Source organism: Myotis lucifugus, unplaced genomic scaffold, assembly GCF_000147115.1.
Source record: "Myotis lucifugus unplaced genomic scaffold, Myoluc2.0 scaffold_12, whole genome shotgun sequence".
Taxonomy (NCBI): domain Eukaryota; kingdom Metazoa; phylum Chordata; class Mammalia; order Chiroptera; family Vespertilionidae; genus Myotis; species Myotis lucifugus.
In genome coordinates this window covers 7,743,187-7,769,033 of record NW_005871060.1, presented here as the reverse complement: position 1 = coordinate 7,769,033, position 25,847 = coordinate 7,743,187, and the positions used below count along the sequence as shown (strand labels likewise).

Genomic DNA, 25,847 nt, shown 5'->3' with positions numbered 1-25,847 from the left:
CCACACCAGCCGGGCTCAGCTGCTATTGTTTTTGTTGGTACCTTTTGGCCCCACCCAGTCTAATGGCCCTTACTGCTGCCTCTGGTCCCAATCCTGGCACACACAACATGGTTGCTAGGATGTGGCCTCTTAAGGTTACTTCTCTTCAGGTTACAACCACTCGGTCATTGTGTGACATCTGGACTGGATCCAGAGGAACTTGTCACGGTCCAGACATCCTTTCATGGTGGGTTATGGGACCCTGACATCTTTTCCTGCCAATGGGTGTCAGTTGGAACCATCCTAATTCAGGTGAAACATCCTGATGACAATAAATTTCAAAAGGTAGTGGCCACGGTCACGTGTCCCTCTAGGAAGCTCCTTCAGTGCAGAGAGCACATGCAGGCGCCTCCTCCAGCTACCTGCTAGCACCTGCTAGTACAGCTCCTCAATCAGCCATGGAGGTGCTGACTCCTCTTAAATTTGTAAATTCAGGTGACTCTCCTCTTAAATTTGTAAATCCAGGAACAAAGAAGTTCTGCCAAGGAACTTTTTGACGCTATCCAGAAAGAAATGTCTGATCCCTTCTCTTATTAAATAACCTAATGAAAAAGTTCTGCTTCATCCACAGGCACCTATGCATAAAGCACTTAGCATGCTCCTGTCACCCAGTAGGTACTCCCCAAATTAGTTCTCTCCCTCCTCCCCTCCCCCTTAGCTCTACCACACTTCTGCATTATTGTGGCTGTAAGCACGGAGCTTTGACCAGTCCCTGAGTGTCCATTTCTCTGCTTGGCTCTGTGTGAACACACCTCAGATGGCTCTGAGTTGCCTCTGACGGGCTCTCCAAGCTGGGCGTGAACGCTGGCTTGTTGTCAGCATAAAATAAAAGTTGGTGGCAGCCAGTCATCACTCTGACCTCCGGTGGCCTCCAGCAGGGTTCCACCTTCAGGGCTGCCTTTCGGGTGTTTTGGCCTAAGGCATCTATCCTTTCTTCAAATAGGTTTTATTTTACATTTGTATTCAACTCATATCTTTTTATACAGTAAACAAGCCCATTTTGTCATGAAGAATGAGCCCATCAAACCATGAACAATGCATCGCTAGTCTCCCCTTTAAGACAGGCGGAGGCATTTATAAAGTGTACCTTGTCACCAACCCTTGCCCCACAAATAACCTCCTGCTCTCTGTGGGAAAGGGTGTGGCCTCTGCGTTTTTGGAGGTTTAGTTTCACAGACCCGTGTTTTCCTCGTCTGGTTTCGCCAGCGGTGCTTGGTTAGAACACACAGAGGGGCCCTGGGCCATTGTGGTCAGAGGCTGACCTCAGAGGCTTCTCAGACTGAGCTCTTGACTGCATTCCCTCCAGGCGTTCCCAGACGTCACCAGCAAGCCCGAGGGTGTGGTATCACAAAGCCGCACTATCCTCCGAAAGAAAGTGACAGCTCCCTTGCATTATGTTGGGAACAGAAATGAGGTTCCTCGTTTCATGAGGCATCACCAGGCTTTATATCACATTATTCTTGCAGGCATTTCATTATTGACTTTAGACACAAACTCAGAGACGTGGAAAGAAGAAAAAGGGAGACTAATTTTAAAGTGCTCTTGAAATGAGCCTTGGTATCTCCTGCCATGTCCTTAACTGGCAGCCTTTGGCTTTAATATTTTCAACAGAAATTCTTTGCTAATGCTTTGCTCACGACACAGGGCTTTGGTTTAATTGCCTTTGTTTTTTTATTTTTTTAATTTTCTTCCAGAATTAGCCTCTCTCTCTCCGAAAAAAATTGCATCCTGGCTCTTTGAAATCCCCACTGAATTTGGAGAAATTACATCTTGGCATCCACCCTACTTTCCTGAAACACAATGTGATGCTGACGACACAGCCCAATCACTCCACTTGACAATGAGTTTGCTTGTCTCATTTCTCTTTAAGATTCAGTGGTGAGTAAGAACAGAAGTGGAAAGCCTTACTTAGCACAGTTTATTATACGTTTCGTGGCCAGGATAATTGCTTTTACGAAGTCGTAAAGAAATTGATCAGATTAGGGTGAATCAAGCTGGCTGGCCAATAGCTATTGGAACGATTCTCCACGTGTGACTTTGTTGCATTATTACAAAACGTGCCAGGATAGACCTGCCCAGCCGTCTCGGCAGATGTTCACTCGTAATGCTGCCTTAAGGAGATGAAGAGATGAGGACAAATTGTTCCAGTGGCTCAGCCTGCGCTGCCAACAGTTCAGAGGAGGAGCTGCCAGTGGGGTTTCAGGCACCTGGGAGCCTGAAACTTGTCTTCACAGTGGTGTTAGCCGTGATGATGGGCCTGGTCATGTTCTCGCTGGGGTGCTCTGTGGAGATCCAGAAGCTGTGGTCGCACATCAGGAGACCCTGGGGCATTGCGGTGGGGCTGCTCTGCCAGTTTGGGCTCATGCCTCTTATCGCCTATCTCCTGGCCATCAGCTTCTCCCTACAGCCCATCCAAGCGATTGCTGTTCTCATCATGGGGTGCTGCCCCGGGGGAACCGTCTCTAACATCTTCACCTTCTGGGTTGATGGAGACATGGATCTCAGGTAAGTTACCCCCAGGAGCTCAGTCTTCCCCTGGTAGCACTTTGCCCGGGGGTGGGAGCTCACTGACACCTTTCATGTTGAAAACTCTGCCAATGTTTAGGTGGAGAACCAAGTGGGAAATATTTTACAGAGACTTGTTCAGTCCTGGAAAGACTTGCCTTTTGGAGCTTAACATGGACTTTTGCTGTGGTTGTCCTCTGTTGGACTGGCAGCCGCTTTTCTGAGTGGAGGGCTTTGGTTTCTATCTCCCAGGACATAAGCTGAGCATCCCAGGAGCTAATGACGGGGGCTTGGAAGCTGTCGTGGTGGTGGTGGTGGTGGTGGTGGTGGTGGTGGCATAACCAGAACCAGGCCTTGTAGCTCTACCAGCAAGTGTTGCACCTACTTCATGAAATCAGTGTTTTGGGGACTGAATGAAGGCGCCCAGGGCTACGTGGTTGATGTATCCTGGTTTAAGTGCCGGTGGTGGCCTACTGAGTCGGCTTGGAGAGCAACATAAAGATTTATGACTAAAAATGTCCTTTCTTGTCGCTTTTCACATGCTTTAACATTTATCGGGAGAATCCTATTCCTTTCATTTAGGCCAGTGACCTTATTCCCAATCATGGTGTAAACAAATACCCCTAGGAGACGTTAGGCTTTATCACTCATCTATGCTTTAATGAGGATAAGTTAATCGAATATATATTGTGGGGGGGGGAGCGGGGAGAGCATTTGAGGAAAGAATACAGGAGTCACAATTGGAAAAGTGAAAGAGCTAAAAGCAGTATCTTTCTAGATTCTTAGCTTACTGATGAACAAACTGTTTCACGTCCTGCCCAGGGAAAGAACTACTTATAAATGTAAATCTTCATTTGAGGTGCATGTCATTCAGTTGAGATTTATTATTCGATGAATGAATGAATCAGAGGTGCTGACTGTGCTGGGAGTTGATGTGAGTGAGTCAGCTGCACAGGTGGGTCTCTTGTTTCCTGCGTGTGCTGAGTGGGTAATGTGGAACATATTCCACCTCTACATTTTAATGGGTACAGACCAATAATTAACTTTGACGTGGCAATGTTTTAGTGACCCACTTATCAGGGATTTGAAAAGAATCACTTGATGCATTGCTAATTAAAAAATAAGCCGCACTGATATGCATTGCTAATTTAAATTCAATAAAGATGATCATTAACATAATAATTGGGAAATGATAAATATCCTTTATTCAAAGTCCACAGGTCAGCCATAAGTTTTGGAATCTGAAAGTTTTTGGAAAGAAAAAGGAAACATTTATTGAGTACCCTGATTAGGCATGAGGTAGATGCTTTCACGTGTTCTCTTTCTCTTTTTTAAGTCATCATCTCTCTCCAAGACGATATGAGTTCTCATCATTGGTCCCTTTCCCTTCTTTCTGGGCTCTCATAATAACCTTGTACATGACCTTTTATTTTTCGGAGTTTTACAGCTGAGAAAATTGTGACTCAGATGGGTTAAGAGCTCGCCAAATGCTACAAATGAGTATGGCAGAACTCGGATTTGAATTCACATCTGTTTCTCATCAGGCTGTAGTTGAGGCACTTGCTTCCATGCTCCTTACACACGAGATCTTCTGTTCTGAATAGGAGCGGAAATCTTTAAGCGGTGTTCTCAACCACTCTGCTCTGGGGAAGGGAACATTTATTACCTTCATCTCTTATTAGTCAACATTGCAATAAAAACACCAATGAGTAGGAAGTCTATAAAATATAAAGGTCACTTTACTTCACTTAATTAGCTTTAACTTTGGTCAAATTATTTAACCTGTAAGCCTCATCTCCTCCTTTGTAAAATTGGGTTAGAATTACTGACTCCTCACAAAACTATATTTTAAGGAGGAAATGTACATGCAGAATGCCAGGCACATGGTGGGTATGCAATAACTATTAGCTACTTTACCCTTTTTCTTTTAAAATTTGATTTTGGTCTCACAAATCAAACAAACGAAAAAAAAACAAGCAAAAAATAATCTGTAAAAAATGACAATTTAAAATTGGGACTAAATATTAGATTTCCAAAAGCTTACAGATACGAGAATCATAAAACCTTAAATCTCAGTAAAAATTGCAAAAAGGAGAAGATTCAGTATTATTGAGTGAAGTAACATCCAAGTTCATTACTTTTCTTCCCACTTGATTACCAATAAAAATAACTTTTCAGCAAAACTTAATAGATTGTCAACGATAGAAATTCTGTTTTTCATGCTGGATATAATTCAGCATCTGGAACAACAACTTCATTTTGCAAATGAAGAAATTGAGATTTAGCTCTATGCAGATCACCCCAAACATGTTTCTCATGCCTTAACTCCGTGTTCATTCAATCTGCGTGCAATCCTCCACGTGTTCATTCCATGCAGGGCATTTCAGAATCAACATGTTTGAACCAGTTTCTGCATTCTGAGTATCTGATCACGACACCTATCATTTTCCGTCACCCGGCTCACCATCTGAGCAGTCCCTTGCGACTCCCTTCATTCTTCACCTTATTCACTCAATCTGCTGTCTAGTCCTGTCGCCCATCCCCCTGCATGTCACCCATGGCTATTGTTTTCCATCTGTCCCTACTGCCATTACCTCAGGCCAGGCCCTCACAATTGCTTTATTGGCTGTTCTGGTGTCTTTACAAAGTTCTCCCCACCGTCAGTCTCTCCATCATGGTTTTGTCGTAAGCAGATAAAGCAGGCTCTAGGCTCTGATTGCCTATATTTAAATCCTGACTTGGGACCTCTTTTCTGTAACTGGAAGTCATAATACTTTATGGTATTGTAAAGAGAAAGTGAACATGTGATACATATAAAGGCTTCTCAGTATCTTAGGTAGAAACTAAGCCAGGTCTAACCTACTTCTCCAGGTCTATTTCCCATTAATCCCTTAAACACAATTGGCCTATAGTTCAATGGGCTACTCACTGTTCTCTAAACACACCCCACACATTTCCAACTTTCTTTTGCCTGTGCTGTTCCCACAGCCTGGAAAGCCAACTGTTGGCCCGATTCTATCCCAAGTCAGATGTTTTCCTTCATTCCAGTTGTTCTGGAAAGCAATTGGCCTGTATGTATGGAGAACCGAAGACATTATCTTGCCTCTGGACTGAGCTCAGCTGATCTTGCTGGGCTCTCTCACATGTTTGGGCCCTGGCTAATGTAGACTGGTCTTAGTGGCCTCAGCTGGGCACCCGGGCTCCCCTCCAGCTGGCCTCTCATTCTCCAGGAGGCTAACCTAGACCTCATCACACGACAGAGTCAGGATTCTGAAAAAGAGAAAGCATACCAGACCTCTTGCGGCTTGCGCTTGGAACCCGTTTATCATCTTTTGTGGCTTTCCATTGGCCAATGCAAATTTCAAGGCCAGTCCAGATTCAAGGAAAGGAGTAGTTTCTGCCTCTTGATGGAGTAAGCTGCAAGGTCACACTGCAGAGGGCATGGATGAGAAAGGGGTGAACATCTGGGGACATTTTTGCAGTCTCCTGTGCTGAGGATGGACAGAATTCTTGTCTTTGAGGGTAGGACGTGACAGCTAAGATCTGGGAGTGCAGTAGTTAAGGGCACCACTCTGGAACCAGTAAGGAGACCTGTTGCTCATTGGGTGTCTTGGTAGATGACGTAAATTCTCTGTGCCTGAGCTTCCTCACTTCCGAAATAGGGAGAAACAACCTACCTCGTGGGTTGTTGTGAGGATTGAATGAGTTAATACATATAAAATGCTTAGAATCCCACCTGGCACAATATGCTATATGAGTTATTATTATTATGTGGGGCAGACAAAAGAGCACTGCAGTAGGGGGTCTGTGTTTCAGTCTCTGCTTAGGGAGAAGCTGGATATCAGTTTCCTCACTTGCAGAATCAATGAGTTAGACTGTCTGAGGCCTATGATGGTAAATAATACATACCACAAAATTTACCACTTGAACCATTCTTACGTGTAAAGTTCAATGGCATTAAGTACATTCACACTGTTGTACAATCATCCCCACCATCCATCTCTAGAACTTTTTTATTTTCCATTAAACAATAACTCCCCCTTCCCTTCAGTCCCTGGCAACCACCATTCTACTTTCTGTCTCTATGGATTTGGCTACTCTAGGTGTCATAGACGCGAAATAACAAGATATTTGTCCTTTCATGTCTGGCTTATTTCACTTAGCATAATGTCTTCAAACTGCATCAATATTGTAGCATGTCAGAATTTCCTTTGTTTAAAAAGGCTGAATAATAATCCATTGTGTAGCATCACTTTTTTTTTTTTTTTGCCTGTTGCATCACATTTTGTTTATCTATTCTTCTGTCCGTGGTCACTTGGGTTGTTGCCACCTTTTGGCTATTGTGAATAATGCTGCTGTGAACATGGGTTGTGAGTATCTATTGCAGTCCCTGCTTTCAATTCTTTTGGGTATAAACCAGGAGTGGATCTGAGGTCTTTTAAACACCTTGTGGCAATAGGAAGAGAAAAGCAAATGTTAAAGTTTGTGTCCCCATCTCTCCACCCCAGTTTTGAATGTTCCTCCTGAAACTATTTTTTTTTTAAATTTATTTTATTGATTTTTCACAGAGAGGAAGGGAGAGGGATAGAGAGTTAGAAACATCGATGAGAGAGAAACATCTATCAGCTGCCTCCTGCACACCACCTACTGAGGATGTGCCCGCAACCAAGGTACATGCCCTTGACCGGAATCGAACCTGGGACCCCTCAGTCCGCAGGGCGACGCTCTATCCACTGAGCCAAACCGGTCAGGGCAACCTCCTGAAACTATTTGACGGAGGTGCCTCTCCCCTCTCCATAGCACCAAAGATGTCACTCTTTCTTGTCATCTATTGGAAAGCCTGGCAATAGTTGGGCTGCTTATCTGCCTCACCCACCAGGTCTGTAAGTTCCTTGAGGGTTTTTCCACTTCCGTGTGCTCAGTGCCAGCCTGGTGGTGGTAGGTACTTGATAAACACTGAGTGAATGACAAGGAACCTTTCTGATGGCCTGTGTGTGTTACACACACTTTTCTTGAAATGCAATTAGTTTACTGGTGCAACTCAAGACAGCCCCATGTCTTTAGTTTGACGTTTGATATCTAAGGTCTATTTCCTCTTAAGGCTGTATTTGTGTCCTCAGCTGCAGAGAAATTCTGACCACTGAGCAGTTCAGTGGCCAATTTTGACCTTTGAACTTTAAAAGATCTCTTGGTTCTTCAGCAGAGACTCTGGAAATAGGACTTCAGATTCTTCAGGTTTGTCTGCCATGGTCTGGTGGAGAACTGATCATCTTAAGAGACAGAACTTAGGCCCGGCTGGTGTGCCTCAGTGATCAAGCATTGACCCATGAACCCGGAGGTCACTGTTGATTCCCAGTCAGGGCACATGCCTGGGTTGCAGGCTCGATCTCCAGTGTGGGGCATGCAGGAGGCAGTCAATCAATGATTCTCATCATTGATGTTTCTCTCTCTCTCTCCCTCTCTCTTCTCTGAAATGAACAAAAACATATTTGCAAGGGAGAAAAAAAGAATACCAAAAATAAAAACAGACAGAACTTAAATTGAATCCATGTGACTTTGTGTAAGTTTCTGTAACTCTCTGTCTCTTAGTTTCCTGGTCTACAATGGAAATGATACCCACACATAGAGGATAGATGAGAAGAAAAAATGTACCTAAAAGCATGGGGCATAATGCCCAGCAGGTAGTGCTCAATAAATGCTGGTTATTGTTACTGAGAGGCAGCAGACAGGAGTAACATTTCTATTTGGGGATGGAAAACCTGGCCTTGAACTCTTTTCTAAGGCCAAGTCTATTGACTGGATCTAGCATACTCCATGTCCGTCTGGCTAGCAGATAATTTTTAAAAAATTTTCAGTGGGGAAGTAAGCATATACTTTCATAGATTTGAAGTTCAGAGTTTCTGACTTTATTGGTTTAAAACTAAAACATCTTAATAATTTAACCGCAATTGCTAAATGGTATACTTATTGATGCTACATTGTAACATAATGTGATTATGTCTAATTTCCACGTTTTAAGGGAGGTTCAGGATTTTCTTGTTTGTTCAGACTTGCTGAATCTGTCTCATTATGTATTCTCTAGAACAGTTTGGGGATGTTGATGCCACTCTTAGTGCAAGTGGGATCTTGTTATATCAAAGTCAGATTTTGGCAACAATTTTTGTCTATGTGAATAGCCGAGAACCCCAATTAGCCACGTCCTCTGTTTGTACCTCGCTGAGATTTCATGGCAGTGAAACCAAAGGTGGGACTTTCCGCTGCACTCGCTCATGCTCACCGTGTGCTTTCCCAGCCTTGTTGCCATTTGTAACCGTTGGCAGGGCACCGGGATCCTCTCTTGCCATCCCCGTGAGCATCATGGGCTTGAACAGTTGTGCAAGGATGGAGGCAGTAACCTGTGTAGTCAAGGATATAGAATCAGTCTGATGTAAATCTCACACTTCGCTTTCCAGTCATGAATCTTACCTTTCTGCTGTTTGAGCCGAAGCCATGGGGGCTGGGGGACGGGGTGGGGGAGAGGGGAATGCTTTGCACATTCTCCAGGAGTTCCAGGGTAAAGTGATTCATATGGAATTCTTAACAAGACTTGGTCAGATGCAGAGCCAAGGAATGTGGCGTTATCACAGACTCCGAGTTTGCAAACGCTTCCCAGACGCACTCCCTTTAAGGATCCAGAGGTTTGAGAGCTGTGGCAAACTGCTCTCTTCCTTGATCTGCTCTCTAGCTAGAAGAGGTCTTTGCTCAAAGCAAGCATTATTAACAGGATAAAATGATATTAAATGTCCTATGGAATGAAATATATGCATGAACGGCTAAGAAAAGTTTTGAAAGAAGAACTTATATAAAAGTGTCTGCTCTATCATTTATGAAAACACTGTAATTTAAACAATTTGGTTTTTGCTAAGGAAAAAAGAACATTTTGAATTCACTTGAACATTTCATGCCTAAGGAGGTTGGCACTTCAAGTTAGTGGACAGTTGTTAATTTAGCAAATAGTGTGGGCACAGCTGCCTCTCAATATAAAAAGCAATAGAGTAGCTTCATACCTTATACCATATATAACATACCTTCTAGATGAGTTAAAAAGAAGATCAAGCTATAAAAAAGTGAAAAGTGGGAGCAGTATTTGAATAGCCTCAGGAGAAGAGGCATCTTTAACAAGACAAGAAACTCAGAAGCCATAAAAAATGGAGAGATTTTACTGTCTCCGCGTTAACTATTTATTATGGTAAAGGTCGTAAGCATAGTCAAAAATACATAATAAACTTGGTAAAGATATTTGTATTACAGATGACGATATATACCCTAATTTAAAAAGAGCTCCTACATTTGAGAAAAGAAGAAATCAGACAAGCACGGCTACTTAGAGGGGACCTCCAGAGGCCAGCAAGCATGAACGCGAACATGGCCTCATTGAGATCGGGTGTGTAACAAAATAACAGCGCGATGCATTTTTCAATGTTCTTCTGGGAATTATAAGGGATCAGTCACACCCAGTGTAGGCAGGATTATGAAACGCAGCAGTCTTTTTGGGAAATAATCTGGTACTATCTTAAAATAAAAGACTTTTGACATAGTAATTCCACTTTTGGAAATGTAGTCTACAGAACTAAAAGAATTATTTCAAGTGAAATATGTCAGAGCATGTTGATTACAGCATTGTTTCCAATGGAAACACATTCAAAGCCATTTATTCATCCTTAACAAAGCCACTGAAGACATTATGGCATATTTATATTGTGGCATACTCTGCCATTTTTAAAAAGCATGAACTTAGTCTATGTGTGATGTCCTGAAAGGATGTCTATGATGTGAAGAGGGGAAAAATAAAAGCAACCTAGTTGCAGGGCGACATGTATTACGTGATTTCTTCAAAAAGAAAAAAAACAAAGAATAAACCTCTAATCATTGAACAAACATGTTTGAAACAGGACTGCTTAATAGAAAAATAAAAGAGTGGAAGGAATGTTTACAAATACTTGTGAATTACCTAAGTCTGGATTTCTGAAAAGAGCACCACTCAGATAAATAGCTGCTCCTTAAAATGTTACATTTGGCCCAGCCGGTGTTGCTCAGTGGATGAGCGTCGACCTATGAACCAGGAGGTCATGGTTCGATTCCCAGTCAGGGCACATGCCCAGGTTGCGGGCTCAATCCCCAGTGAGGGGCGTGTAAGAGAGAGCCAATCAATGATTCTCTCTCATCACTGATGTTTCTATCTCTCTTCCCCTCTCCCTTCCTCTCTGAAATAAAAAAGAATATGTTAAAAACAGAAAAAAATAAAATGTTACATTTGTACTCAGAAGAGCATGATTTTAATTGTTTTCATAGAAAGTTTCCGTTCCTTTGATTTGCTATGGGTATCTACCATTTGAATTCAGTATAAAAGGGCCATGTTGCTAAGATTTTCAAGGCTCGCCTGCAGTCACATGACCCATGAAGGAGGCAGCAAGAACATTTTCTAGCACAAGTGTATTAACATGTTGGTTCATCCTTTGGTTCATGGATTTATTCAGCAAGGATACAGCGAGCTCCTGCATGCAGTGTTTCTCAGCACGAGGCTCTGTTGGATCCTATGTTGGTAATTGCTGGGGGCTCTTCCAAAGCTGGGTGAAGTGCATAGGGGTTGGAGGTCAATAAGGCCCTTGCCTCTAAGAGCTCACAGTCTGGGGCACAGCGACAGGGACGCAGCTGTCATGTAGGTGCAGAATGCCAGGTCAAGGGTGTCCAGAGGGCAATGGCAGCCATCCCCGGAGGAGAGCAGATGGGTGGTACACAGCGGTGCTGAGGACGGAGGAAATGCTTTAGATGCCCCATGCAGTGTATGCATAATGCTAGATGTAGGGCAAAGCCCACCCAAGTAAAATATGACAGAGAAAACCTCACCTAACCAGACTGGGAGCAGTACTGCACAGTCCCCCACAAAGATGGAAGGGACACTTATTAGTTTATTATTATTATTAAAAAAAATTTATTGTTGAAAGTATTACAGATGTCCCATTTTTTCCTTATTGACCCCCTCTGCCCTGCACCTGCCCCACTCCAGGGCTTCACCACACTTTTATTTTTTTTGTAAAAAATTTCAAATATATAAAAGTAGATAGAATAGTACAGTGAACCCCTATGCACTTCACCCAGCTTTGGAAGAGCCCCCAGCAATTACCAACATAGGATCCACTCATTTCCTCTACTCCCCACTGGGCCTGGGGACCCCATACAGAGCACCAAAGATGATCACAGATTAAAGAGCAGTTGAAGTGGGTGAAGTCCGGCTTTACCGCAGCATTCAGTGTCCATAAATAGTTCCTACGTGCTTAAGCAGATTGTGTAATATTTTTCCGCCAATTTAAAGATAAAACAGTTGATTGTGTAATATTTTTCCACCAATTTAAAGATAAAACAGTTCCTTGTCCTGGAGGATATCTCATTTCCATTTACCTCATTTCCCCGAATTGTACTGATTCTTTCACTGGTTCTATCACCCAGAAAGGGAGGAAAACAGCTCGGGGGTTGGGATGGTGGTGGGAGGTGGAAAGGGTCGATTTGGGGTGGAGACACCAGAAATTGGGGGAAAGTTGGGTGGCACTAAATCCACTTCTCGGGTTCTCATCCTGCATTTCGCCTTCAGTTGGAAGCTCTCTTTTCTTAGCTTTCATGGAATGAACCTCCTGCTTTCACCGCGTCTCTGGGCTTTCTACATGCCATGCGCTCTTCTCCTGCTTCCCAGGTCAGAGCGGGGTCGGGGTGGGGGGTGGGGGGGGGCGGTGGTGGTGGTGGTTAGGGGAGAGGCTTCCAAAGTTCTGCTCCTAGTGTCTGGTCTCTCATTATACGTGCTTGTGCATTCCATGCATACATGCTTATGTATGTTAATGTGTAACCAAGTGCTTTTCTCCAGTTAAAATAAGTAAAGACAAAAAATAAGACCTTACATATTTGGAAAAAATAAAAACAATGTATTGTACGAAATAAAAACAATGTACAGTGTAATAAAACCACAGTAACCAAGATAACATTCCCATCAGAAAAAAGACTGAACTACTGATACATGCTAAAACATAGATGAACCTTAAAAACATGACAAGCGAAAGAAGCCAGATAATACATGTAATTAAATTTATAAGAAATGTCCAGAATGGGCAGTCCTATAAAGACAGAAAATAGGTTAAGTATTGGTTGCCAGGGGTTTGGGGAAGAAGGGGATGAGGAGTGACTGCTCCTGGGGTGGCTTTTATTTTGTTTGATGAAAATATTATGGACATTGTGTTGTTATTGCACAATCTTGTGAATATACTAAAAACACTTTATTTTTATTTATTTATTTTTAAATTTTATTTTATTTTTTAACTTTATTTTTATTGTTGACACTCTTACAGATGTCCCCATTTCTCTCTCCTCCCCTTCCCAACCTCCACCCAGCCCCTACTTCCCCTTCCCTCCGGCCACCACACTGTTGTCTGTGTCTGTGGGTTTGCATATATATTCTTTGGTTAATCCCTTCACCTTTCATCCCATCCCCCACCCCCACCCCCACAGCTGTCAGTTTGTTCCATGTATCCATGCCTCTGTTTCTATTTTGTTTGTCAGTTTATTTTGTTCACTAGGTTGCACATATAAGTGAGATTATATGGTATTTGTTTTTCTCTGACTGGTTTATTTCACTTAGCATAATTATCTCCAAGGCCATTGGTGTTGTTGAAAAGAAAAGATTTCCTTCTTTTTTATGGCCACACAGTATTCCATTGTGTAAATGTACCACAGCTTTTTTATCCATTTATCTAGTGATGGGCACTTGGGCTACTTCCAGATCTTGGCTGTCATAAATAATGCTGCTATGAACATAGGGATGATATATTCTTTCGAATTGGTGTTTCAGGATTCTTAGAGTAAATTCCCAGAAGTGGGATCACTGGGTCAAAAGGCAGTTCCATCTTTAATTTTTTTGAGGAAATGCCAAACTGTTTTCCAAAGTGGCTGCACCAGTCTGCATTCCTACCAACAGTGCACTAGGGCTCCCTTTTCACCACATCCTCTCCAACACTTGTTTTGTTGATTGATTGAATGTAGTCATTATGACAGGTGTGAGGTGATATCTCATTGTGGTTTTAATTTGCATCTCTCTGATGATCAGTGACATTGAGCATCTTTTCATATGTCTTTTGGCCATCAGTATGTCCTCTTTGGAGAAGTGTCTATTCAGGCATTTTGCCAATTTTTAAATTGGACTGTTTGTTTTCCTGGTATTGAATTGTATAAGTTCTTTATATAGTTTAGAGATTGCCCCTTATCAGGTAAACTATTGACGAATATGTTCTCCCCTATAGTGGGTTCCCTTTTCATTTTGTTGATAGTTTCTTTTGCTGCGCAGAAGTCTTTTATTTTGATGTAGTCCCATTTGTTAATTTTCTCCTTTCCTTTCCTTGCCCCAGGAGATGTATCACAAACATATTGCTATGAGAGATGTCTGAGATTTTACTGCCTATGTTTTCTTCTAGGATTTTCATGATTTTATGACTTACATTTAAATCTTATCCATTTTGAATTTATTCTTGTGTATGGTGTGAGTTGGTGGCCTAGCTGCATTGTTTTGCACGTACCTGCCCAATTTTCTCAACACCATTTATTGAAGAGACTGTCTTTATTGTATGCTTTTGCCTCCTTTGTCAAATATTAATTGACCATATAGGCATGAGTTGATATCTGTACTCCCTGTTGTGTTTCATTGATCTCTATACCTGTCTAAAAACACTTTAAAATGATGAAGTTTATGGTCGGTAAATTATATCTCAATAGAAAAGAACGGTATAAGGAAAAAATACTTATTACTATAATTAGCAGACCATTTAGGACAAGTATATCCTCAAGTAAATAAGAGTTAATTGGGTAGATGGTGCTGGAAAAAATAAAATAAAAATAAATAAAAAATTAAAAAGAGTTAATTGATGGATGTCAAGAACTGCTAGAAATCTTTTTCTAGACCACAAGTATCGCCATCATTTGTTGAATAATAAGACAGGAGTGAGCTTCGAGTAAGTTACCCCGTGTCATCTCTAAGAAGTTGTGTCTGATAGTTACATTTGGTTAGTGAGCTAACTTCTTCATTCCAAACGCTCTCTCTTACACATTATTTTAATTTTACTTTCAGCATCAGCATGACAACCTGTTCCACAGTGGCTGCCCTGGGAATGATGCCACTCTGCCTTTATCTCTACACCTTGTCCTGGAATTTTGAGCAGAATTTCACCATTCCATATCAGAACATAGGTCTGTATGAGCTTATGAAATGAAAGAGTAACAGGAATGGGGATGGTAAGAGTAATAGCTGTTGTTTACTAAGTGTCTCCTTTAGGCAGGGTTGTTTTTTTCTTTTTTTGTTTTGTTTTGTTATTGCTGTTACCTAGTTTAATTCTCTAAGTAACCCTACAGTACAGATTCTATTACTAGTGCCATTTCCTAGATTTTCAGGATTAGAGAGATTAAGTAACTTGACCAAATTTGTGCAGCTGGTAAGGACAGCACCAGAATTCTGATTTAGGAATCTGACAGCAATGTCCAAGCTCTTAACCCCTACATAAGCTCATGTTTGAAAATAAAACCAGAAAACTTATTTATTAAAAACATTTATATAGTTTATTGTAAAGCAACTGGACTCATCATGACCAAAAGGTTACCTGGATCGCAGCAGCTCTAATGAGACCTCAGTTCCAACCAGTCCACCTTTCACATTGCCTGTGAGCCTCGACCTCTTTGCTGATCAACAGAAATGATTCCTGTTGATTATTTTTTAAAAATATATATTTTATTGATTTTTTACAGAGAGGAAGGAAGAGAGATAGAGAGTTAGAAACATCGATGAGAGAGAAACATCGATCAGCTGCCTCCTGCACATCTCCCACTGGGGACGTGCGCGCAACCAAGGTACATGCCCTTGACCCGACCAGTCCACCTTTCACATTGTCTATGAGCCTCGACCTCTTTGCTGATCAACAGAAATGATTCCTGTTGATTATTGAAGTGTGTCCACATGTCACAACTATTCTCCTTTTCATTATCTCTTTTCCTGAATATTATTTCTCATCAAACTCTGCTCAGTTCCTAGAGATCTCTGTGGACTCTCCAGGCTTAGAAGAAAAACTGGATAAAATGATCTGCCTGTTCTAGTTTGGTCAGAGTCTCTGGAGAGCTGGTAGAAACTATGACTCTTAAAAGTCTAACATGTCAACCTGGAGTCTCAAGTCGGCACTTGGAGGGCTTGCCACCCCTGGTCCATATTTCAAAACCACGACTAGCGCCATCTTCTGATAATAGCTGGAGACTATTGACTTTGTAAAATTTGAGGGAAATCTTAATTTAGAGATCATGATTTTAGGTACAACCTTTTCTGATTAGTAAGTTACTTAATATATTCTGTTTTGATAACATATTCTGAAAGACATTCATAAATAATTAAAACCCAAAGTATTTGGAGCCAGTATTGCAGGCAAGTAGCTCTGGAAATGTCAGCGTATGGATGCCGTTGGCAAGATGACCCCTGCTCTACTGAGCCTGCCTTCAGTGCCTTTATTCGCTTGTGTTAATTAAAAGGCATTTTTTTCCTACTTGAGTTTGGGTTACCTAGCTACACTTGGAGACTATGAGAAATGGCTTTGGTATGTGTAATAAGTGCTGTTTTTTATGTCTGAAACAGGTATTCTTACTTTGTGAAGCAAATGACCCATTGGCGTCCAATAGGGGACAATAGCTGTGGTTGCGGAGGGGACCCCATACAGAGCACCAAAGATGATCACAGATTAAAGAGCATCCTCCTGTTTGCTAACTTTACTTTCCAGTTGTCCCTGAAATTCCATGGGGTTGTCAGAGGGATTCTGAGAGACATGATGGACCAAACATGGTGGCAGTCAATAGTATCAGATCCCCTTCAAAGACTGTCTTCCAACGATTGAAAAGAAAAAAAATTGGAGGTGGATGCAGAAGCAAAATGCAGCTTTAATGAAAGCTTTTATCTAATTGAAATAGAAATTGTTGAGGCTCAAGGGTTAGGGTGAGAGGCGATGCCGTCTGACGGATTTCTCTTCTATTCAGGGATTTCCCTCCTGTGCCTGACCGTTCCTGTGGCCTTCGGTGTCTATGTGAATTACAGGTGCCCCAAACAATCCAAAACCATCCTCAAGGTAAGCAGCTCCGCCTAGCAATTGGCATATCCTCAGACTCAGACACGTAACACATGGATGTAGCAACGACTGAAACAAACAAGCCAGTCACATGCGGTCCCACACCCAGCAATTTTCCCTGCCTGTCCTACATTTTTGGATCCTACGTCCAAGTTTCCTCTGCTTCTCTAAGCCTTGCTCTGTCACTCCCACAGACCCATCAGCCGAGGCTTACGACACCCCGGAAGGTATGGGACTCCTGCTGGAGTGACAGAAAGCTGAGGCCTGCGTGTGGTCAGAGAGCCCAGGGCCCATCCACTCCCAAGGCTTCACACAGGCGCCCAGGGGACCGCTGTTCAGGGTGCGCGCAGTGGAGCCCGGCGTTTAGGGAGCAGAGCTGGTTTCATGGAAGAGCGGGACCAAGGGCTGTCTTTCGGAAACATTCCTGGGGGGAGCTCCTAAGGTTGTAGTTTGTACCCCCGGGCCAGGGCTGCCGACCCCGTGAAGACCTGTCACAGTGAGATACATCATCCAGAGCACGTGGAGGAGCCTGGCCATGGAATAGTGGTAACCGCGACTCCCGCCGCCTCCTTCCAGGCCGTCTGGTGTTTGCGGGAGAACCAAGCACATGTCCCTGTTAAATGGCTTGTAAAAATAACTAGCTGGACAGAGGATATTCTCAACAAGGGTGTTACTCTCCTGGGGTGCTTTCTGATTTCCCAGTTACATATTGTTTTATTTATTTATTTTTATAGATGCTTATTTTTAGTGTCTATGTTCTTTTATATATATAAAATCAATATATATATTGATTTCAGAGAGGAAGGGAGAGGGAGAGAGAGAGATACATCAATGATGAGAGAGAATAATTGATGGATTGCCTTCTGCACGCCTCCCCCACTGGAAATTGAGCCCACAACCTGGGCATGTGCCCTTGACCAGAATCGAATCCAGGACCCTTCAATCCACAGGCCGAGACTCTATCCACTGAGCCAAACCAGCCAGGGCTATGTATTGTTTTAGAAGACAGAGAATTGTATGTGCTACTTTCATGAAGAGTTTAAAAGTGTTGTAGTTATATTTTACATTCATAAAGAAATAAACACTGGGGGCTAACCGGAGGTTCAGCAAATATGCCTGAGTTCATTTCAGCTGAAGGTGTACAGTTTGGTTCAGTTTAAGCGCTTGCCATTTGGCTCTACCTGGCAGAACATGGCCGCTCCATTTGCCTGCACAAATGGACGCGGCTTTCCCGGTTTGGCCCAAAAGCAAACCACTGCCATCATCCCTCCAATGAGACGAGGAATATGAGAAAGGGGGTCACGCAGACAAGTCAGCGGGCACAGAGCGCTGGGGGAGGCTTCCACGGTGCGTACAGGAGTGATGATGTTATTTTGGTAAAAGAAAATGTCTAATGAAGCAGTTTATGGTTATAATTTTGTTTATAAAACAAGAGAAGAAAATATGATTATTGGAACCTCTTACTTTTCAAGTACTCTACCCTTGATTATTTTCTAACAAAGAAAGTCATGATTTTGGTGTTTCCAGGTCTGTCAGTGACTGTGGGGAAATCAGATATATTTTCTGTAGGTCAGTTTCATTTCTGTAAAGGTCAGATTTAAAACCCTTTTCCTTTGGCTATTCCATTGGATTTGTGGCAGCAAATTTTTAGTAATATGCATAAATATCCTAGAGTGCCTTCATTAAAAAAAAAAAAGACTGGGAAAATTTCATCATTATTTTGGTATATCTTCAATCTGTTCTTCATCCTCTTTTTAAAAAAAATATAAATCACTGTTTTATTTATTTATTTACTTACTTACTTACTTATTTAAAACAAATATGGAACGCTTCATGAATTTGCATGTCATTCTGGCCCAGGGACCATGCTGATCTTCTCTGTATCGTTCCAATTTTAGTATATGTGCTGCCGAAGCGAGCACTGTTCTTCATCCTCTTTTAATTTAAGATCTGATTCATTTTCTAAACAAATTGCTTTCTGTTAATTTTAAACTTTCAATCCCCTTTTTGGTAGAAAGATGCAGAGGGACACTTATAGTCCCAGGCCTTCTCAGTGTGTTCCACCATCTTCCAGGGAGGTGAGGCCCCGTCTGTCCCTGTGTTTGGGCAGTAAAGGTGACCCCCGGAACACATCTATGGCACACTGAGTTGTTTTTGTTTTGTTTTGGTTACCCATGGCTACCTTCTTCTACACCCTGAAGCATTTCACATCAAGGTTGATGCTGTAACTAGGTGCATAGTTTGCTGTCAACCTGGTATGAATGGGAGTTTGCCAAGATCCTGACCTTTCCCAAGTATTCTAGCTCTTGTTTCTTTCCTATCTGATCTAAGACTCAAACCACTGGAAAATTTTCTGTTGACTTGTTTGTTTCTGATAAACAACAAAAGAGACAGCATTCATTTGGGAGAGGGTAGAAGTATTTGTCAGTACCTCTCAGATTACATTAATTAGCTCAGATTGTCTCATGAAGAATGGGTAAATTTCACTTGGAGGAGAGAAGGGCAGGGACCGAAGCAGTAAGAAGCCACTGGTGGGTGAAGGTATGGTGGGAAGAGAGTGGGGGATGGTCAGGTGGGAAGGATCTCAGATAAGAGGGTACCAGCGAGGTATCTAAGAGGTGTATGTACGGGTGTTGGATGCTTATTGTCAGGTTTCACTTATTTCACAAATATGTCCTATCCATGAAAACGACCTCCCAATCTTTCTGACCAAATCCTCCACTTAAAGGGAGAAGATACAGTTCATAACACAAGAAGACTGAGCTTCGTGTTGAGCCTTACCAGTTTCTAGCTTAGCCAAGTCACGTGACCACTTTGGACCACAGGTTTATTCTCTGTTGAATGATGGATCTGGTGGTCTCAAAGTCCTCTTCACAGCGGTGACAGACTTTGCATCATAGACGCTAAAGACCATGATGTTTATGTACTTATTTTATTGGTTTGCTTCAGATTGGGGCCATTGTTGGTGGGGTCCTCCTCTTGGTGGTCACAGTTGCTGGTTTGGTGCTGTCGAGAGAATCTTGGAATCCAGACATCTCCCTACTGACCATCAGTTGCATCTTTCCTTTGATTGGCCATGTCGCGGGCTTTCTGCTGGCACTCCTTACCCACCACTCTTGGCAGAGGTACAGTTAAACTATCCATAAAGTTGGTTGAGAAAAATAAATTAAACACATAGCCTTTGTTGTCTGGCTGAGTCTGGAAACTCAGAGAGTTTTGACTTACAAGGTGGATGGAACAGGACAGCTCATTATACAGAGGGTGAAAAGTTCACAGTGATTCGTTATGTAAATGAAAGCAAAGGCCAGATTGATGGACGCTGTAATCTGTGACATTAGGATTTGGGTGTTGATACCACTTGTAATCTGGACACCTTGCTCTTCATATTCTAGTGGCTAAATAGGAGGGGTGAGATGGTTTCACTAAATATAGAGAACATTCCAGGGCATGAGCAAGTTCCAGAAATTAAGCATATATGCCTTGTTTATGCCAATTTTTAAAAAGGTGCTACTTATGAGGGGCAAGAAGAGAAAGGGCCAACTTGAGAAATAAAATAGAAATTTATCTTAAATATTACCATTACAAATTGGGGAATATAATTTATAAATGCTGTGAAATATTAAAAATGATAATATTCCATGCTATTGGAATAGATGAGATGAGCATTATTATACACTGTTGGGGGTAACATAAATTGGCCTAAACTGTCTAAAAGGCAAGTCACATCGATAGCCTTATCAATATTTATAGCTAGCAGTGGTTTTACCTCTGGAATTCTATCCTGAAGCTATCAGGTAAATGCACAAATATTGATATGCAAAGACGTTAATTGCAGTGTTATTCATAAATATAAAAAATAAAAACAATTTAAATATCTAACAATACAAATTTATTTCATGATGTGGCTATGTGATGGAATATGATGTATCAATTTTAATTCTTTTGAAAATACTTAAGAGATAAATTTGAGTTAAAAAAGAAAGGAAAACAGTTGCATTTTGAGCCTCATCTTATAGAAGGAAGAAAAAGAATTTTATGCACAAAAAAATACTGGAAGATATATACCATATGCTAATAGTGTTTATTTTGAGTAGTGGGATTAAGACTAATTTTAATTACTTAACATTATTGGTATATTTTTTATGTTTTTCATTGAGTATGTAATTCTCAATTCTTTTAAAATCAGAAAAGAACTTTTGAAGAAAAGTAAACTATGCAGTTGAACTCCAAAGGTGGAGTTTGGGAAAAATGTCGTTGGCCTCCTGCTGCTTCCAGTTCACTTGGGAACATTTAGGATTGTCCAAAGTACGGGGTGCGGCTCCACCACGAGTATCTCATTTACTTGCTACAAAGCCTCAGAGATATCATCAGTAATTTGCAGATGAGCAAACCCTTTGGAAAAATTAAGCAACTTGACCAAGTTCATTGAGCCAGAATGTGGTAGAGTTAGGATTTGGACCTGGGTTTGCTTCCAAAGTTAGGAACAGGGACTGTGGAGTGGTTGACACATAATTGGATCTGGAGAGAAAGTATTCCTATAGCAAAGAGTAGTCAACAATCTCATTTCCCCCCCACCTGATGGCTTAAGAAAGATCAGGCCTGAGATACTGCATGTGCCCAGTGAATGGCCCAGGTATGAGGTCCAGCTTGTAGCTTAGTTGTATGAAGGTGGGGTAGTCTGAAGAAAGCATAGCAAGCAATGGGGTCACTATACATAATATAAGAGCCACAGAACTTGTCTTGTGACAAGTGAAGACATTTTCACTCCCACATTCCCCACCCACATTCCAGTCCAGCTCACCTCCTGAACACCTCTCCTCTCCTCCATCCATAAAAACCTGACGACTCCCTTTATAACCTGGAGACAGAGGAACCTGCTTACTCCAGCCTCAAGGTCCTGCCTGTGTCTTCTTTTTTCTTCCTCCTGCTTTTTCTTTTCCAAGTGAGGTTATTTTCTTTTTTGCAATTAGAAAACCAATAAAATATAGGAAAGTGGAAAAGGTCTTTGTGTTTACTTCCAAGTGTTGTTTAGTTTCTACTGTTCCTGTCTCTAACTCAACGTTCCCTTCTCATCCCTAAGCCTCTGCTCTTCACAGATTGGCTTACAGCACGTGCAGTGCCTCCTGGTAGGCAAACTCACACCTGTCCCTGGAACTTTAATTTCAGTCATTGTCCCCCAGTAAATGCCTCTCCCCTCTCCCCATCCTTTCATCCCACGTCCTCTGTGAAGCCTTCTCTAACCACTGACGCCCCTTTTCTAAATGTCTACAGCATCTCCCCGATTTGTCTGGTGGTGGTGCTGAATTTTCCCGTGTGTATAGCTTGACTTTTCAAGCAGATTCCTAGGGTGGGGTTCCTAGAGCCCTCCTCCCAACTGCCTCTCAGGAGACCACCTACAGAGTAGGCACTCAGCAAGTCATTATTGAATGAGTAACCATTTTTAGGGGCCTAAGCCCACAGCGTACATTTATTGCTATTTGTAAGAGAACATTTAAGAATAGTCCTTATTGCTATTATGTAACTCTTGAAAAAAAATGTTCACTGTAGGTGCAGGACAATTTCCTTAGAAACTGGAGCCCAGAATATTCAGATGTGCCTCACCATGCTGCAGCTCTCTTTCACGCCCCAGCAGTTGGTCCAGATGATTAGCTTCCCCATGTCCTATGGACTCTTCCAGGTGTTGGATGGATTTCTCATTGTTGCAGGTGGGTAGAGCCCCGTTGGGTACACTTGACTGAAAATTGTTGACCCAACTTACCAACTCCCTTTTCAGTCCAAACATGCACGGGCTGTCCTCGTGATACATTTTAGCCTGACATTTTTTGGGGGCAAATAAAGTGCACAAATGACATTCTTTACCACAAAGTGGAAGTTTCACAGAAAAATATAAAAAACCATGGGACAGCGAGCTGACAAAGATAAACAAGTATGCTTCACCAAAAAATAGTGCACTATCAAAACTTGGATTTCAGGATTGAGCAGTCTCCAGGAGCAATCATTTATTTCAAAACAGACACTGTGTTTCATCAAGAGCCAAATGTCAAGTTATTTCACAGTGTTCTGTGGCAAAGAATTGTGCTGAATGGCTGTGACATATTTTTCAAATATAATACATAGACAAATATTGAAATTAATTGTGTGTGTGTGTGTGTGTGTGTGTGTGTGTGTGTATACAGGGTGGGGCAAAAATAGGTTTACAGTTGTTCGTATGGAAAATAATACAATCTATAATAATAAAAGGATAATGTGCTAATTAGACTGGACATCTATAATAATAAAAGGATAATGTGCTAATTAGACTGGACATCTTCCGGACGTCATTCCGGACTTCCTTCCTAATGAAGCCAGAGCCGGAGGGAAGCCAGCCACAGTCCCGGGTGCTGGAGGGAAGCCGGTGCCAGCAGCTGGGGGAAGGAAGGCCGACTCTTGCACGAATTTTCGTGCATCAGGCCTCTAGTTAATAAATAACAAATAAGAACAAACTCTGTGTTTCACGTACTGACAACTATACACCTACTTTGCCCCACCTTGTTTGCTGCCTACTCATACAGCCAAATACACGTCATTTTGGAATCAGTCACTATTTAGACTCATAAGGTAAATTTAAAAAATATATAGATGGGTAGATATGAACACACACATATGTATTTTAATCTTGGGCCATGGTCAATTTTTATTATTGTCAGGGAACAGGCGCTGAGTAAGTCTCAGTGATTGCTGATACAGCTGATTATATACTGATTACTGATATAACAATCAATATAAGGAATACTGGGGGTTTACTTTTCCAACAAGATAAGGGAAATCCTCAGAGACACCTGGACTTCGACTCAAGCTTGAATTCCTTCTCCTGGTGAGACCGTGAGGGAAGGAACATGGGATTCCCAGCTCCATGGGAGTTGCTGACAGACTGACAGTTGCGACGGATGAGCCGTCGGTGAGCTGATGACTAAGTCTCTTTCACAAATGGTCCATTCCAGACAGAGTTGCCATTTTGATACAATGAATTATTTTGTTTCATAGTTTCCTGCGTGTTAATACATACATGACCCCAAACAAATTCTCAAGGTCACCAAATTATAATCCTTGCTAACATGATTTTTTAAAATTACTTGTGTGTTTTCACATCTAGCATATAAGCTGTACAAGAGGAGACTGAAGAATAAACACAGAAAAAAGACCCCGGGCTGTGCAGAAGGCTGCCGCAACAAGAGCTGCACCTCTCCCCAAGAGACCGGTGCTTTCTTGGAGGTGAATGAAGAACTCGCTATAACTCCTGGGACATCAGAGCCGATGGATCCCCCCGTGGCTCTCGAGCCCATGGGCCCCATCTCCTCATGTGCGCAGTAGCGGCTTGCTGGCCCGCCTGGACGCCGGCTACCTCCGCCGGTAGTAAAGCTGGTGCAGGGCTGATGCGTGGATCTCACTGGCAAGGCCTGTGGGAATAGCTGTTTTTGTGTGGGTTGTAAATCTTCTCAGGATCCCTTTTTGCGAATGTATTCTGCCTATTTCAGGGAGTCCTGTGGGGTTTCCACCACATATTTACTAGTGGCTGTGTTCTTGTCTTCCCAGTGCTGTGTGCAGTCGTCCTCCCTGTGGCTTTTAATCCCAGGAGAGGAGGGACTCTGTGGAGAGATGCGATCTCCTATTTAGGGCAAGGACAGTCTGAACCCTCTTGGCTTTGGGAAGGTTCTTTGGAGCAGTGGGGAGGAAGCATACAGGTCTTAGAAAACATGGGGTCTTTTCTCAAATGATTGCTAATTCTTAAGGGCTTAGAGTCTTTTTGGATTCTAAATGTGATACAGATTTAGAGGAAAGTTAATGAACACTTGAGGTTAAAAGGTGAATGTCCCATATTTTCACTCCCCAGTGACAGGCACATGGATATCCTTCATGTTTACACATTATATCACTTTAAAAATACTGGGCTTTTCCCACGTATACTGTCTAATAAGTCACGTAATGACATATTACGGAGCACCTTCACACGTCGGTCTGTGTTGACCTGCCTCACTTTAGAACAATGGCTTTGTAGAAGCATTTCACTGCACGGAAGGACCGACTGATTTAAAGTTCCTCATTCATGGGCATTTAGAGGGCTTTCAATTCACTGGCATTACGATGCTGCTACACTCGCCTGTGCCCTCTGGGGGCATGTCTGTAGGGTCACTTTCTACAACTTGAATTGCCAGACCAATTGCACAGGAAAACGTTGGACTCTGCCCTCCGGCAATGCTGTGTGCGTAGCGGTGCCGAGCGGGCCTGGGTTCCCATCGCCCCAGCTGAAGGATGATCAGTTTGGATTTGTGGGAGCATCTCATTTAAAGTCGCATGTAATCAATTATGAGTAAAATATTTTTTCATGACCACTTGCCTACTCATGTCCTTTGCCTGCTTTTCTATTTCATTTTTTCCTTTTTGATTGATAAGTTTTAACACATTATGGAGAGTGACCCTTTGTCCTGTTTTGTCAACATTTTACCTGCTAATTTATCTTTTGCTCTCTGTAATGCCTTTTGCTGTAGTTTTATATTTTTTACATATTAAGCAGTATTAGTTTTTTAAAATAATGTTTTTGACCTTGATCTCTGTCCAGTGTTGGAAATTATATTTTTATGTGATTATGAATTGTGAAAGGATTCCTTGTTGAGAATGTATTTGGCCCCTTTTCAGGGAGTTCATTTTAGGTGTTTACTAGGGGCTGTGTGTACTGCCTGGCATTGTAAAACCCATCCTCCTCCTCTATTCTTACATTAAAAATATTTCCCATATACTTTTATCTTGATTTTATGAAAAACTAAACATGTACATATTTTATCCCTTTTTGAAATTTATCTTTCTGTATGGTGTGTTAAGAATGTAATCTTTTCATGATTAATTGTCCCAGTATCACATATTGACTCATTCATCTTTTCTTTACTGATTTGAAATGCCTCCTTTATTACCTAACTTCCTATATAATGTTCTTTTTTTGTTGGGATTCTATTTGGTTCCATTTTTTCCCCCTGTCTATTCTCATTTGTAAGTTTTGAAGTGTGTAAGAAAGTGTATTGTCTGAGATAAATCTTTACGATTTTATTTTGTAAGTATTCCCAAGAACTCATGGGTTAATATAATGCCCATGATTATTACGGT

General features: G+C 41.9%; 1 protein-coding gene and 1 non-coding gene across 2 annotated transcripts; one reads left to right on the top strand and one right to left on the bottom strand.

The window, feature by feature from the left end:
- The first annotated feature begins 2,167 nt into the window (after positions 1-2,167).
- SLC10A6 (solute carrier family 10 member 6) lies at positions 2,168-25,485 on the top strand. The gene is made up of 6 exons (XM_006084589.3): positions 2,168-2,544; positions 14,687-14,805; positions 16,624-16,712; positions 19,662-19,837; positions 22,260-22,417; positions 23,845-25,485. The coding sequence occupies exons 1-6, from the start codon at positions 2,168-2,170 to the stop codon at positions 24,060-24,062; spliced, it is 1,137 nt and encodes a 378-aa protein (XP_006084651.1). The 3' UTR covers positions 24,063-25,485.
- Positions 18,528-18,634, bottom strand: LOC111825057. The gene has a single exon (XR_002828172.1). It is a non-coding gene; the product is annotated as a U6 spliceosomal RNA (small nuclear RNA).
- Positions 25,486-25,847: the final 362 nt, after the last annotated feature.

Coding starts and splice junctions, on each gene's coding strand:
- SLC10A6 (XM_006084589.3), top strand. CDS start 2,168: ATGAGGACAAATTGTTCCAGTGGCTCAGCCTGCGCTGCCAACAGTTCA. Junction 14,806..16,623: donor CATTCCATATCAGAACATAG/GTCTGTATGAGC, acceptor TCTTCTATTCAG/GGATTTCCCTCCTGTGCCTG. Junction 22,418..23,844: donor TGGATTTCTCATTGTTGCAG/GTGGGTAGAGCC, acceptor TTTCACATCTAG/CATATAAGCTGTACAAGAGG.